General features: G+C 41.2%; 1 protein-coding gene across 1 annotated transcript in view; it reads right to left on the reverse strand.

The window, feature by feature from the left end:
• Positions 1-3,864: 3,864 nt before the first annotated feature.
• tmem132e (transmembrane protein 132E) overlaps positions 3,865-15,863 on the reverse strand; it is a 346,699-nt gene continuing 334,700 nt past the window's right edge. The window contains exons 8-9 of the mRNA XM_022738956.1: positions 12,565-12,759; positions 3,865-8,370 (exon numbers count right to left, since the gene is read on the reverse strand). Coding sequence (XP_022594677.1) covers positions 7,300-8,370; positions 12,565-12,759 — 1,266 coding nt within the window. The 3' untranslated portion in view covers positions 3,865-7,299. The remainder of the gene's footprint in view (positions 8,371-12,564; positions 12,760-15,863) is intronic.

Below are 15,863 nucleotides of genomic sequence, written 5' to 3' on the forward strand. Positions count from 1 at the left end.
TTTGTTTACAAGGATATATATATATTATATATAATATATATATGAGAGAAGAAATGTGAATAGCACAACTACAGCAAGATTTTTACCAGTCACATAAAGAGTTGTAGCCCTTACCTACAATGCAACATGTCATGTCTCAGCATTGCATTCTGGTCTATGGAGGCAGCTGTCAGTGTGAAGCTGTTATCTCCGCTTCCGCTGTGATGGATTTCTCCTGGTATGATTGCTGAACGGCTGTGAAAATGGTGAGTCTAGAAAGAAGCCTCTCTCTTTGATTCGGAGAGCCTGACACTGAAACCTGACATTTACTGTTGATGTTTCATATAGTTAAAGATATTTCTGCTGTCAGGCTTCATTGTAGCTGCTCTGGAAATATCTTGACACAAGATCACAGTCTCCATGACTGGCCTGTTACCCAGAGGAATAAAATAAAAACATAGCAACACATGAAAACGGGACAAGAAATGTTAGCACCTGCTGCTTTGGGTCTTTTTTTTTTTACCTTTATGTTTCAGAATTTCATGTATAAAATATATTGAATGTATAGGTGTGAATAAATTTCAGTCCAGGCATTGAAGTACTGTATTCATGCACTTTGACTTTAAACACACAAGTTTTCTCAAGCAGCGGGGCTCCTCCAAAGCGGTTTGATGTGAACACTGGTTTGAAGGAGCCCCACTGCAGAAGTGACCCTTTATTACAGGTTAGATAAGGCATAAATGGCTGGTGTGCTTGCCGAGGGCCCGCAGATTGATTCACTCGGAGTCACCCCTGCACCCCACATTGAAACAAATTACCACTGAGCTGAATCTATTCGAGTGCTGAAATGCCACTGACATGAGGCGTCAGAAAAATATGTTAAACCAGAGAAGTTATTACCAAGGTGCACTACTGTTCCTCTGAGCATCAAATGTGCAATTAAATGGATCAGCTAAGGCAGATTACCAGCAGAGTATGAAATGGCAAAATGGCATGAATGCGTGCTCCCAAGTACTGTGTGTTTTCCCATGCACACATGCCAAACACAAAACAGCCTTTAACCTGAAAGTGCATGGGTCATAGTACCAGAAATGAATATGCCAATGGCTTTTTCAAGGACATGGGAGCTGTATCTGTGCACAGACCAAAGCCACAGATAGTTTTAATCCATGTCTTCTTCGTATGTACGTAAATATTCGAAAACAGGTCACAATTACACGGTTACATTATTTAAAAAAGGAAAAATAATTTTCCAGCTGGGAACTATAGTTGTTAGTAAACGTCACTCAAACAGCAGTAAATAATGTATTTATGCTGGTCTATTTTCAGCTGTGGATACTGAGTATTTCCCCAAAGCTACGGTTTATGCAGAACTGACTCAAAATTAACTTCAGTGCCCATTTTCATCATAATATACTGCGAGGATGCAGTTTTTAATAGTTTATATAAGACACACGAGGCTTTGGCTACAGAGTCAGTGCTTGTTATTAGGATCAATTCATTGTCTTTTCATAAGATTCATTGACCATGACAAAAATTCAGATTTAATCTTTTAAGAATGAGAGCATGTTTGGAATGACTGAGGACTAAGTGCAGCATCAACAAACGGGCTGCTACCCTGTGTCTTTTACTCTGCAATAAACTATTTGTTTTTTTGGTCTTACAGAAAAACAGCTGCTGTTTGTTTTGTTGCAAATAAAAATGAAATCAATTCCCATTTGAAACTTCAGGTGCCTGTTTGAGTAGCTTTGACTATATTTAATGTTTGCATGATTCTCCAAGGAGATACAAATCTATATTGTTGCTTTGCGACCTTCAGATCTTTGTGGAGGGTGTGTAAAGATTTGCCATGATCACGGGATACTGGTAGGAATACTTGTGGCTATTTCTTTTTATATTTCCATATTTATTATTGATTAAAAAGATAAGGTTAAAAGGCAGCAATTTAATACATCGCTGCACCATCCTGCACTGTATGGAGGAGGCTTACAGTAGCTGCTGACGGGAGCTACAGCGTTGAGGCCACTGCTCACAGAGCACAGACCACCCCCGGCACTTAGTCTCAAATGGATATAACTTGGCAGCACCTTGCAGGCTGTCTTGTATTTTCTGTATGAAAATGTGTTTACTTTGTGTAAAAAGCCTTTTGAATCCATTATGGGAATTTGTATTACATGTACTGCACAAAGAAAGAAGTATTGTCATAAACCTGAACATGAGCAAAGATTCAAATGAAAGAATGACAGAAAAATACCTCTCCTGGAGTCTTTCCTGTAATTACTGAAAACATTTAATTTAGTAAACTGCTCCCTTTTGAATTTGAGCCTTTACAAAGATTTAATATGTGAAGCTCTTTGTTATGCTCGTATTTTTCTATCATTTGTATTTCATAGTATGACATGAATCTCCGTAAGTTTTGAAATATACAGTTGTTAGAGAAGACACGTCTGGTTTTGCATGGGTTGAAGAAGCAGCTGATAACATTTTATATTGATCCAGATTTGTAATTTCTGACATTAAATAATAATGTATGTTTTTCATACTCAACCTTGAACATGAAAATCTTTCCCAGTTTATTATTCAAGCCTTTGCCATTGGCTATCAGATGTCAGCATCTGTCCCCTCTGTCCTATGGACCTACTTACTCTCTCCTAATGACCTGAGTGGCTAACCTGAGTTCAAAGAGTTTGAACTCCCCAAATAAAGAGAACTAAGAGCGTAAACACTCCCGACTTCAAATAAACACCTCCAAGTATGGATTTTGTGGCTGGGAGCTGCAGGATGAGTAGAGATGCACTACAGTAGGCTTTTATACCCATGTCTCTGCAGGATGTTTATGCTGCTGCTGCTGCTGCTGCTTCTGCAGAAACTGCCAGTGAATGTAATGGCAGGGCCTTCAGACCCACCACAGCAAGGGCTGAACAGCAGTGAATCATGGACTTCAAACACTGGTCGGACTCAAGCCAGGATCTGATCAGCCCTGGCAGAGACTCACGGATGGGCGAAGGTGTCAGATGTGAGCTACATACCGTACAGCTAAAATTCAGAGGAATAAAAATCTTACCTAATCAGCCTCCTCTTTTGTCAGTGAGTCTGTTTGTTGTTTAAAGATCCCATATTATATGAAGAGAGATGTCCATGTCTCTTTTGAGTATAGAGCAGGTCTAAGTTCTATATTAATACTGTGAAAGTATCAAAGCGCCTGGATTCAGAAACTGAGCCTTAAAACGAGCCGTCGGGACTTTTATAACTTTGTGATGTCACAACAAATCAGTCACCGCTCTCAGCCATGCCCCAAGCCCCGCCCACCTGGACCCACCATCCAACCTTGCAGGATTTGGTTTCTCGGAGTGTTTTACCTGAACTCTGATCTATTATTGATCTATTTTTATTGGATACCTCAGCCTGAGCCTCTCTTCTGATTGGCTCACCGATCTGTTGTTACTAGAGCTCCAGAGAGAAGCCTGAGAGAGGAGATGTAAAACTACATTGAGATGGATTTTGGTTCTTAAAACCACAAATATATTGTTACACTTCAAACAAAACACTGGAAAAGTGCAGAATAGGAGCCCTTTAAATATCTGTGAATGAGTGGAAGTTAAAACAAGATATAAATAAGGCTGAATTAAACAACCATTACCTTCATATAGTGTATAAATGAAACATGTTTGAGGTTTTTGTCCCACTTCTCTTGTGAGGCATTAAGTGCCCAATAAGCCAAACTCCGTCAAGGTCAGAGTGTTCGCTCATGAGGCTGCTGAGGCTGAATCCTACATATAGGACACATCACGCTGAAGCATTAAAAATGTTTAGTCTTCAACTCTAGTAAATGAAGAAAAATAATGACAAATCATTTGTGTATTGCATTTTCTTTAGTACTTTACATATAACGGGAAAATACAAGGGTTTGTTTTCAAGAGAATACAGGAAATTTAACAGTGCTCTATACATTAACATATTATAGTCAGTGTGGTGGTTACCTGGCACAGCCAACTGAGTTGTGCACATCGTGCACAGTTTTCCGTGGTGGGGAGGGGAACAGGAAAATACAATTCAAGATCTTCAATTATATGTTGTAAGAAGATTTAGTTTCTATTAGCAGCTTGAAGAAAATATAAAATGACCGTGCACCGCGCACCGTTACCAAAGCAGCGTTACAAAAAAGACAGAATTCACAGAGGAAGTAAGATGTAAAAAATGATCTAAAAATAAAATGTTTTTGAGATGTATCATGTCATGTGCAAGGTATTTTACATACTGTGTGAGTAAATTAGTGGGGGGGGGAAATCATTAAAAAAATCAGTGTGTGGAGCTGCTATTAGATACTTAATCTGTTATAATAACGTCACCAGATTGGGGCGACGACGTTAACACTAAACACAAAACAGCCAGCTTTAGTTAAAGAAATCCAACACTCATCCTGAGACACCATCGTTTTAAAGTTACAACTGAAACGCTTCCAGCTGGCTGCTGCTGTTCTCGATTTCATGGCAGATCATGTTGATGCTGTGGCTGAAGGACGGGCTTGGACTGTCAAAAAAACATCTCATCTCCTTCTCAGATGTTAACACAGATTGAACATTATTATACAGTAGAATCAGGTCATTATTCATTTCAACCACATGGAACATAGAGAGGGCATGCAGTAAACCAAATCCTTAAAGTCCCAATCCAGGATTTATCAGTATATCAAATGTGGGTCTATATACATGTAGAATATTGAAAGGTATGGTTTACTGATGGAAAATAATCTCATGGCAACTTTGGAGTAAGTGGGAAAAGTAAAGCCTGTTTTGCTCCAGTATTTACAACGTTGCTGTAAGGAAACCATTTCAATCTTCAGATCACATTTAACAGTTGTGTTTAGCCGTCAGTCGATGAAAACGCGTGTGTCTCTGTGTTTTCGTCCCGTCTGAAGCTGGTATTTGTATGACAGCGCTGCCACAAGGAGAACAATTCTGGATTGGGTCTTTAATAAGGCTGCAGGGGCTGAAAAGCAGGTAGGATGGCAACAAAATGTACATTTTGAAGTGAAACAGAGCTTGTGCTCATCATCACCACAGAGGGAGCAAGCAACATTAGTTTTTTCATAGGATCACCAAAAATCAGTCAGTCAGTTAACATAAAATAAAAATCCAAGCCCTTAGATGCAGTAGAGAATTAAAGGAAAGTGACACGGAAACTACTTTTTATCTCACAGTTGCTTCATTAGTCCTGAAAAAAAAAAAAAAAAAAAAAAAACTTGTTTTATGTGAGATCAGAGCTGGAACAACATCAACCTTCATCTCCAGTCATCCACTCTACTACTAAAAAGCAAACGCTACACTAACAGGGCAACTGCAATTAAAAATACTATTAACTCTGCTTTCATCATGCTCTCAGTTACTACGTGTCTGGCTGCCTCGCTATGTTTTGGTTGAAATCTCACTTGAGATATTTGATGCTCTTTCTAACCCCACCAGATCTCTCTCCTCTGCTTTAGTGTGGTGTAGTCAGTAAACCTTTAGAAGCTCAACGCAGCAATTAACACTTCTGCACATGGCAAACACTGGCTGTGTTGTTCGCAATCACTCTCAATTGCCAGTGAAGTCGATCAGCATCCTGAGATACGTTCACACGTTCTTTCAACCGCACGTCTGCGCCGCTCGTGCGCCTCTAGCAACACCGCTGTTTTCTTTAGCAGTAAGAGCTACCGGTCTCTGTCTGCGAAGTTCAGACAGAGCAAAGCTGTGACCCCCTCCCCTGGTGAGGGTTCACGAGAACAAAATAGGGACTACATACATTACACAGTGTGTTTGAAAAACAGCATGACATCATGGGATGACCTCGATTTAAATGATGAAGCAAAATCAATAATTTATTCAGTAATCTTTATGGGGAAATTACATTTCCTGCAGACTTTAGAGGATCTTGTCTCCAGTGAGAATATTTCCAACTAGTACGTTATAAGTTTGTTTTTTTTTTTTTTAGTTTTTTTAATTGTTTTTTTTAATTTTCCCGAAGGCTGGAGGCCAGAACTCAGAGGCGAAATAAATCATCAAAAGATGAGATCTGTTACAATTCTGATGCATAGCAAATCCTCATGTTCAACAATCAAACGTGATACCAGTTTGTTAAAAAGCTACGGTTCTGTCGAGACATTACTGAGGGGAACCTTCTACTCACCACGACACTATAAAATTTTCAAGACATCAACCGGCCCTCCGCTCCTCCTAGCTTGGATTAAGTAACGCGCTGAACGTTCGTGCCGGAGGTGACTCTGGCCCGGTACCATATATACATATACTAGAGAGGAATGTCTGCGTGTAGGCCTGACATGCGTGTAATGCATGATAACATATTTACTCCTGTAATGTGTATGAATGATTATATAATTACAATACAAACATTTACAAATTTGGAAAAAAAGTTGCTGATTGTGCCTCAAAGATCCCCTTCCATGCAAAGACTGTCAGAGATCCTCACAATACTCAAGCTCTTCTCTATTTATTACCCCATGCTCGAGATCAGTCGTAGCATTTTACGTAGTTGCTCTGTACTACGCTGCCTCTGGCCGTAGTGAGAAAACAGCGCGTCTGTTGACTGATATAAGAAGTGAACTGTGACCGTTTTGATAAGGCATTAGATTTGTTCAGGACCAGGAGGACTAGAAGTAGGGCACTGCTTTTGACTACCTATGAAATGTAGAAAAATGTAAGGAATGATAATGAGTACAAATCATGAGTGTGCTGCACCAAGAACGACAATGAAACAAGTTTTGCCATTAAAAGAATTCCTTTCCTACTTTGGCAAAAACAAAATGATTTTTTTTTTTTTTTTCTTTTTCAACATAACTTTCATGAGAGTCTTTGACAGTTTTTCTGTTCATCAAAGGCCTCTTAGTTTGGAGTAGGTACAGTACTGCAGAGTCCCACTGAGTCAGCAAAAACACAGCCAGTACCATAGCTCTTCCACTCTCCTGTCCATGTCAGGCTTTCTCTAGAATCAGATCCTGAAAAGAAGAAGAGAGCTGGGGCAGCGCTCACGTCTGGCCATGGCTCAGCTTCCCAGTGAAACATTTTTCCTACAGCCATCATTTTACAGATTTCTCTAGTGATTGAGATCCTCTGGTCAAGTCTTTGGCTTCCTGGCATTCTCTTCTGTGTGAGCGTGTATTAGATTACAGCACTGTGCAAACTAAATGGAACAAACCCTAACCAAAACAACAATTGGCCTTTTAGTCTGTGAAAGTTTATCTTTCACTCAGGTGAAAAAGAGAAAAATAGAAAGGAACGTTTCATTAGAAAGCTGAGAGCAGTGCTTCACACTGCACCTCTCATCTCAGGCTATTTCTTTTATTCTGCGCATGTAATCATGCAGTTCCTCTGGGTCTTGAAAGCCCATATCCTGGCAAACCCACTGAATGTCCTCTTCATCTGCGATGGGGATGGAGTTGTAGGGCAGCTCCTCTGTAGGAAGGGTGGTAAAGGTGGTAAACTTGACTCTCTTGCGCTTGGAGGTGGGTGAGCTGGCCTCCTCGCCGTTATCCTTCGTCGAGCCGCCAGAGCTGCCGTCACCCCGCCCGTGCACCTGGCTTTGAACGCTAGTCTGGGAACTGCCACTGCTGTGGTGGTCCCCGTGACAGCAAGTCTGTACGCCCTCCAAAGGGTTACTGGGACTTTCTACCTGCTGCGGTGACAGATCGCACTGGGCCCTCAGCGGCTGGCCGTTTCCCAGGAACACCCAGTGGTGGGAGTGGTCCATGTTGGCCTGACCCTCAGGCGGGATCCGTTTATGGCGGTATTTCAGCACAAAGACTATGCAGTTGATGAGAAAGACTAAGATGGCCAGGCAGAAGACTCCCAGTAAAGCGTACATGCCGATCTCGAGGTCGGTCATATTGCGAGGTGAATGTACAAAGTCGTCTTCCTCCTCTTCATCACTCTCGGTCGGCCGCTCCTGGTTGCTAATAGTGGGGAAATTAGTGTAATCAATGGGAACACTAGCAGGCTGCTCGTTAGACGTCTCATAAATTCTTCCATTGATGTTCGGATCAATGATTGGACGTCTGGTGACGGGCCCCAGCTCGATCTCGCCCTCTGTGGTTGCCTCTTCCTCGGAGTCTTCCTCTGGGCCGAAGCGGACCTTGACGTAAACTGCGGCAGATGCGATGACGCTTTTGCGTTTGGTCTTCTGGCAGGCCTCGCAGATAGTCATCTCTACACGCACCGTCTCACCGGACCCCTCCCCTTCTGCCACCACCACCGGCCAGCGCTGCTGAGGCTCCTGGGACACTGACACCACTTTGTCATCCAGTGTGGAGGCATTGAGGTTGTAGTCTTTGGGATCAAAGTAAGTCAGGGTGGCGGCTGTGTTGTCACTGAAGAGCATCCAGACGGACAAACTGGCCTCCTGTCGGACAACGAGAGAGAAATATTTTCTTTAACACCACAAAATAACTCAAACTGGTTTTCTGTTTTTAACATTTAATCACAAGGGGAGATAAATGTCTGTTCTGACTTGTAGTTCATGAGGAAAAAGCTTAACAAGATATTTAAAAAATCCAGAATTTCTGCAAAACTAGACAGCAAATGGTTCTGATCCGACAGGAACCTACGCACCATGTTGACGCACCTGAATACAGAAAAAAACCCCACCAATTTGCATCTGACTATTAGGCTGAAGACAGAATTGAAAGGGATGAAGGGCAGGAGATTCGTTGTTAGTGTCACAACAGAAAGTCTCGTCATACTGAAAAGCAGCTGAAAAAGAATCAGACTCTGAAAAACTTTATTTTCCATCACAAAGTAATTAAAATTTGCCTTTGACGTTTCTGACCAACTTTTGCAATTATACTAGATTGATTACTTTACTCTTACTTTCATGGACAATTTGTGCTAAGTGATTGAAAACCGGTGGTTGATGGTGGTTAATGATTCTGCCCAGGCTGAATTGCTCTCTTAGCTTTACAAGAAGCGGAAAATCCAGGCACAAGCAGGTTTAACATGTCATCAAATACACTGTAGGCATGTGCTGCACAGTTTGACTCTCAGACTTTAAGTCCATGTAAAATCGTTTGACAAATGCTTGGTTTGAAAATGACCTATAAAGGGGGGGACAGGTAAGAGGAAAGTTGTATGTACTGCAGCAGCTTTAAAACTTTCACACATGTATGTTTCTTAATCTCTGCAAGTTCCATTAAAAATCAAAGTAAGAAATATAAAACCAGTCAGGAAACTCTGGCTCTGCCTTGTGTTTATATCTCTCCAAAGAGTATTTCAATGGTTCAGATGCCATTCTTTCATGGTATTGACCGTGATTTGAATATCTGTTCCCAACTGAGCCTTTGAAGTTCTGGACTTGCGCCAATCCCTAAATCTCCAGAGCGTTTGTGAACATCCGCGGTACCGTGTGCTCAGTACAAGCCTTGACACGCACACAGACGGCCTGCCTCTGATGTGCACACCAGCGAGCCACTTTCAAGCACAGAGGAGGAAGGGGTGGAAGGAACGACGGCGTTGTCCTGAAGGCTACAACACAGCTCCGCTCTGCAGCACAGACAGATAAACAAAATGATGCAGCAGCAGCAGCAGCAGCAGCAGCAGCAGCAGCGGCGTGTGCTTCGAATGATGAGCTCTGGTCCACCTCTTCCTGCTTGCTGTGTGTGATCTTCTCATTTCGTATTTTGTATCACTCTTCAGTGTCTAAACTCCCTTGTAGAGAAACCGGATAAAATGCCTCAATTTCTGCGCGGCGGTTATCAGACAACATTCATCAGCCGCAGAGGAAACCGCAACACTGGCGTCCGTGCAATCAAGGCAGCATTTGACAGCCGCCTTTGTTCACAGCTTGCTTGAACAACAGTAACCCACCATTAGCAGAGCTGACAAATAAAGAAGGACAATTTTTATTTCTGAAACAAAGTCTGGCAGGTCTTGACTTCTTCTTCCCTTTTCTTTATTTTGCAAAGGACAGTTGCACATCCAGTATTTTCAGGGCAAAAAATCGCTTTGGTCTAGTTTGGGAGAAGACTACTTTGTTGCAGTGGTACTCCACCAGGAGCCAAACCCCTATCATCTCAGCATGACAGAATGAAGACAGCCTTTGATATGGATGATTTGAATAATACATTGAATACGGCTTATCTGTTTTTACGAGCTGACTCTGCCGCGAAAAGGCTGATGTAGGGAAAAATGTGTGGGTGTTTCCACACTGACAAAACAATTGGCACCTGCTTTTCTATGCTGATCCAGTGCAGGAGGGCTCTGCATGCAGTGGAGGTGATTTTGTTTAGTCTCAGAAAAAAGATTGCTAAAAAGAGTAGCTATTTATTTTTTATTTTTTTGAAAAAGGCAAGAGGGCCATGAAAGATCTGAAGAGACCCTAAGGGATTTCTGCACCGTGTTGATATTATTTTATGCATCTAACCTACTGTACCTTTGGCACACAATTTCTCCAATTAATTTTATCTGTGTACTTCCATAAACTAATGTGTATTCGGAAGTTTCCTATCTTTGATTTCCCCACTTTCTCCGATTTGTGCGTTATGGCAACAAGGGATTACACTGTATGTGGATGTAAATTGAACATAAACAGCTTGGATTATAAAATATGCATATGCGGAAAAACACTCCCTGGAAATGTTGTTCTGAGACATCTGCATCGACATGAAAAGCAATAGTGCTATTCAGTCTCATAAATACCTTATTAAGTTGCTAATTTAAGCAGTAACAGTGAGTAAGACGTAGCAAGAGAAATGGTTTATGATGAGCCTTCAAATAGTGAAGCTCTTATTTCTGAAAGGCTTGAACTTTGTCAAGTTGAAAAGAGAATAATGCAAAGAGACCTTGATTTTTCCAACTCTCCCCATCCATAGTTTATGTGTTTCATTCATTTCTAGAGTAATAGAGGACATTTAGAAAGTTTTCCAGTGAAACAGAATCAAATGGCTTGAAATAGCTCCAGTACTCCTCTGAGAGCTTTGCCGGCAGAGGAATTGGCTGCCTTTTATGGCCCGGCCTTGGAGAGCACTTAGGACAATACATTACAATAATTAAATTTCAAGGTGGCCAAGAAGCGGAAAGCAAGAAAAATTGGAATTTAATGCTCGCTTCTCTCTCACTGATGCTTGATGTGGTTGTCGTTGCATTTTTAGCAACTTGCAGGCCAATGAAAGGGCAAAGCAGAAGAAGAACTCAGACACACACAAATACACACACACACACACACACACACACACACACTTCTCTTTAGGTTGAAGCAGAGATGCCAATTAATTCCTTACAGAGAAATGCAGAGATTCTTACTTCTGTGTGAAGAGACAGCGGCAAAGAAAAAAACAAAAACAAAACAGCTTTCTGATTTTCTGTTTTTCACCCAGACGTATTTTCTCTTCTCACTCGAACAACAAAATCCATTTTGAGGAACGTATTTGGACGTATCAGAAATGTTCTGGCAGAGTTGGCTAATATGGAGGTTGTTATAAAACGGCACCAATAATACACATTAGTTCACCGCAGCTGCGTTTATTTTGTGTCCTTGCCAACAGTATTGGCTTGAAGCTTGAAAGATTTAGCACAGAAATAATTTTATTACTGAGAAGTGAAAGTAGTTCCTACTTGTTGATTGAGCCACTGAGGGGATTTGCAAATAAACTTTTGTTTTACCACTCTGGAGAGAGAAATCAGGAAACACACTGCTAAGTGTTAATACGGCATACAGAGGTGCTTAGCCGTGGATTTACAGAACTGCTGTTTATGCTGTAGTAACCGTTCCATCACTTCCATCCCGCCATAATGATTCAATACGTATCTGAACACTTTGTGATCCGATATAAAAATTATACAGACGTATTTGTAATGTAAAAGTTTGGTTCAGTTGCAATTTAATATTGATCCAAGATTCAAAAAAGATCTGATATATTCACTTCATGAATAAAAGTGCGTTGGTTTTGACTAAATAATCAGAAAATGTACATTTTTATTTGCGCAAAATTTATTTCTGGAGTCAGAATGTGTGCTGCCAAAACAACAACAGTAAACATGAGCAGTGACACACTGGGTAGCTTTATAGCTAGTCCTCATTTAGGATGAATTTTTAGGTGAAATGAGGTGAACTGGATATTTTTACTTTGCTATCTAAATTAGATATTTTCAACAATATGTTGATGGGGCAGTATCAGCTAACGCTTGTTATTTACGTCAGCTAGACTGCTGGTAACTTTTAACGCACATGCAGCCTTCATAAATATGCAGCGAGGTGTGTGGTACCACCTGCATATTTTCATCACACTGTTGCTAGTTTTGCAGACTACAACATTGTAATATTTCTGGCAGCTTTGGAAAGGTAGAGTCTGACTTTTTTCTTGGGAAATTTTTTCAGCAAGCAAATGCCTCAAAGTCAGTGTGTGACTGGGCAACAAAGCTAGCTAGTTACCAGTACACACAAACACACACTTTGATTGGGATTTCTAGGAGGCAGGGTTGTGTGGGGTACAAGCATTTTGTAATATAGTTATATCTATGATATCAATTATAATATAATATAATATAATATAATTTAATAACATTGACTGCATTACTTGTTGGTCATTTCTTGTTGCTGTACCTGTTTGGGAGCAGTGAGTGTCTGGAGGCCGGTTGCCTTGGCCACCATGGTGTGGCTGTTGCCGGGGCTGGGCTGCAGTGACAGGGTCAGGCCTGAAATGGCGTGAACCCGCAGCTCTGTGATGGAAACCTTGTCGTCTGTGACCGAGAATGCAGACTCTCCCAGCACTGCATCCACTGCCAGCGGAGACTCCACCTGCAGAGAAAAAAACACACGCTCTTTTATTGTTTTCTCCACATGACGGAGGGACATCGTTTAAGTCCAGAAAAGACAACAGCTTTATTGTCTCTCTGAAGCTCATAAAGCCCATGACAAGCCAATTTTGGATTAAAGTGCTTTGTGCTGTTGTTTGCTCCAGTGTGTCTTGAATCCATGTGTCAATGCCTCTCTGTCTACCATCGTGAAAAACAAACAAACAAAGACGCCGTGCTCAAGATGGAATCCATCAGCAACCAGACAAGGTAGAATCCAAAGCAGCCACCACACGCTTTCTAACTGACAGTTAGCAAAAACACTTGTGCCCATCTGAGTGTCACTGCATTGAGCACCAAAACCGTTTAGAGCTGGTGTCGCCTCCTCGAGTAATCCCAGGCTTTTTTTTTTTTTTTTTTTTTTTTTTTTGATGGGCCTCTGCACCCAGTACTTAGAGCACTTTTAAAAGATCATCATTTCGCTTTGCAATTGCAACCAGAGGTCATGAGGGACTTGAACGAAGTAAAGAGCCATCCAGCACAAGCCGTGGCCTTGTCCTTAGAGTCAGTCCGGGAAATTGTTTCCACCTTCATCTAGAGCATTTTTTTTTTTAACTGTAGCTGGCATCATAAAGTGTGTAATGCTTAGAACAATGAAGGGTCTGATGCTCTGACACGCTTTCCCAATAACCATCCGAAACCTTGAAACGGCGAGCCGACTGCATCTTGTATACTCAAGTTGTGCTTCCAGACAAAATTGTCTAGACGCCTTAAATTTGCCTGATTTGTAATTTGATGTAACCTGATGTTTGGGCTCAGATCTACGTGCCATGTAATTTGGTGCGGTGTAATTTGTCATGCTTGAGCCAAATCATCTGCAGAAACAGATGGATCTGCAGATGCCTGGTTTTATCAATTTAGTCTCAATACATTATGATTTCTATTGTGTCCAAAATGATGACTAGAGCATTCTAAACACACACACACACACACACACACACACATACACAACCTACAGTCACTCAGGGTGCAGAGATCTCTTTTTCTCACAGCCCTGACCTTAACTTTACCCTTTTGCTGTGTTTGCCAATTTTTTTTTCTTTAATGCATAATCTTTCAGTGCGTACGACTCCCTGGCCTCGTTATCATCTCAGTAAGGTGCATTATTATTTCATAGAAAACTCTACGAATGAATGAATGAACTCCAAACAAAACACATAAAGACTTAAACAACAGAAAAAGCATGTATGTACTGTGAGGTGTTTTTAAAGGGTTTTTAAGCCCTGAACCATTACGTATTTACTTATGTTCAACAGTGTGGTCTCGGCAGGTGAGGGGCTCGTCCAAATCATCTACCTGGAATTCGTGAATCGTATCTGTGATGGAATATTCTAAAGTCAAGGTTCACTTTGAGCTTTTTTTCCAGAGCTTTTGACCGAATCTCACAGTGTCCGGGAAACATTTCTACATTTTTTCTACATAGCCACAGAAATAGCTTCTGTCTGGTGGAGCTCTTGGACGTGATGGTAAAACTCTTATCTTTATTTTCCACTTCAGAATTAGATCCTCACCTTCATTTACACCTTCATTTTTTATTTTCACTGTCACGGCATCTGTTACAACATTATACTAATTAGTCGGCTTGATGATTGTTTCATGATGCACAAACACAGACAGTTGCACAGCTACTAGAATGGTATAACGCTCCTATATAATGTCCTCTTATCCTAGAGAGGTTAATGGGTGGCAATTCAGTGCTGCCATCAGTTGTGAGACGGCCTTCCTGTAGCTGTGTGTGGATGTGTCTTGCTCGCAGCTCCTCGACTCCTCTGCCCTTGATATTTATCTTTCAGTACAACTCTGCACAGCACACTGTATGCATTGTATATCTGTCCGTATACTGTATTCATCAGAGTAAAATGTTAGAGAATATAAACACGTCCTCTATACTAGTAAATGCTTCGGGGTTAAAAATAGGAGAAAAAAAACGCAGCTTCAATATTCTGCAGTCAGGTTCCACTTCAATATGCATTGTTTGAATTAATTTGCCAGAAAGGAGAGTTATGGTTCACTGTGCAACACAGAGACATGTGCACATGCAACCACAAACAAACACATACACAAACATGTTGGTTTTTCTGCTGTTGAGAGGACACTCACTGACGTCATTCCCCTGACCCGTTACCCTCACCTACACCACCACGACCAAATGCCTTTCCCCAGTCCTTACGTAAACCCCAACCTAAACCTAATTCCATAACCCAACAACCAAGTCTTCATCAGCCCTTTAAAATGTCCTCACAACGATGGCTTCAAACTACAATTTGTCCACACAACCATAGAAAGACATGTACACACACAGTGTGCAAGCAAAGCCCTAAGGCATGATAGTAAATGAATGCACAAATAAACTCTAAAAGTTTTCATGAGGACAAAGTTGCATTTTAAATCCCTCTCACTACAGAAGCTTTTTCTGCTACGACTAAAAATCTCTGCATTAAGCTTGACGGTGGAACATTTTTATTTCAAGACTAGTATAACAGGGGACTTAATCAAGGTGACAATCACAAGTCATTTTATGGATAGTGATGGGGTGGCGTGGGTGGTGGGGTGGGGGGTGTAAAGGATGTGTCCTGAGCAAAGTTGGTTTCTGTGCAAAAACATGTGGACACATAAATCCTAGTGAGGTCAGACCGGGTACACCTCCACCAGTGAAAACTGTTTGCTTACAATTGATTTTCTGCTATTTCACGTTCATTCAGCTGTGGCTGATATTTTCACAGGCCAATTAAAGTGACTAAAAAGAAATTCTAATACAATTGAAATCAATATTGGCGATTACGTACAAATGTCAGAACACGATTCACCACATTGTGCACTGATTGTATAAACTAAAAATGTAATCACAGAAACTAATCTTGTTTGGGGTTATGATCCATGCTGGAAACATATATTGTGTAGGCATTTCTTCCTCAGCTGTCATGTATCCAATTTCAGGGATATTTAAGAAAAATCACTTTGTCACTACAAATCAGGTGCTGCGGTGCAAGTTTGGTATCAATGCCTGAGCCTCCCCCAGCCTCTGCTATTTTTATTGCTTGAGTTGGC

This window comes from Seriola dumerili, unplaced genomic scaffold (assembly GCF_002260705.1).
Source record: "Seriola dumerili isolate Sdu_G_001 unplaced genomic scaffold, Sdu_1.0 BDQW01000040.1, whole genome shotgun sequence".
Lineage (NCBI taxonomy): Eukaryota > Metazoa > Chordata > Actinopteri > Carangiformes > Carangidae > Seriola > Seriola dumerili.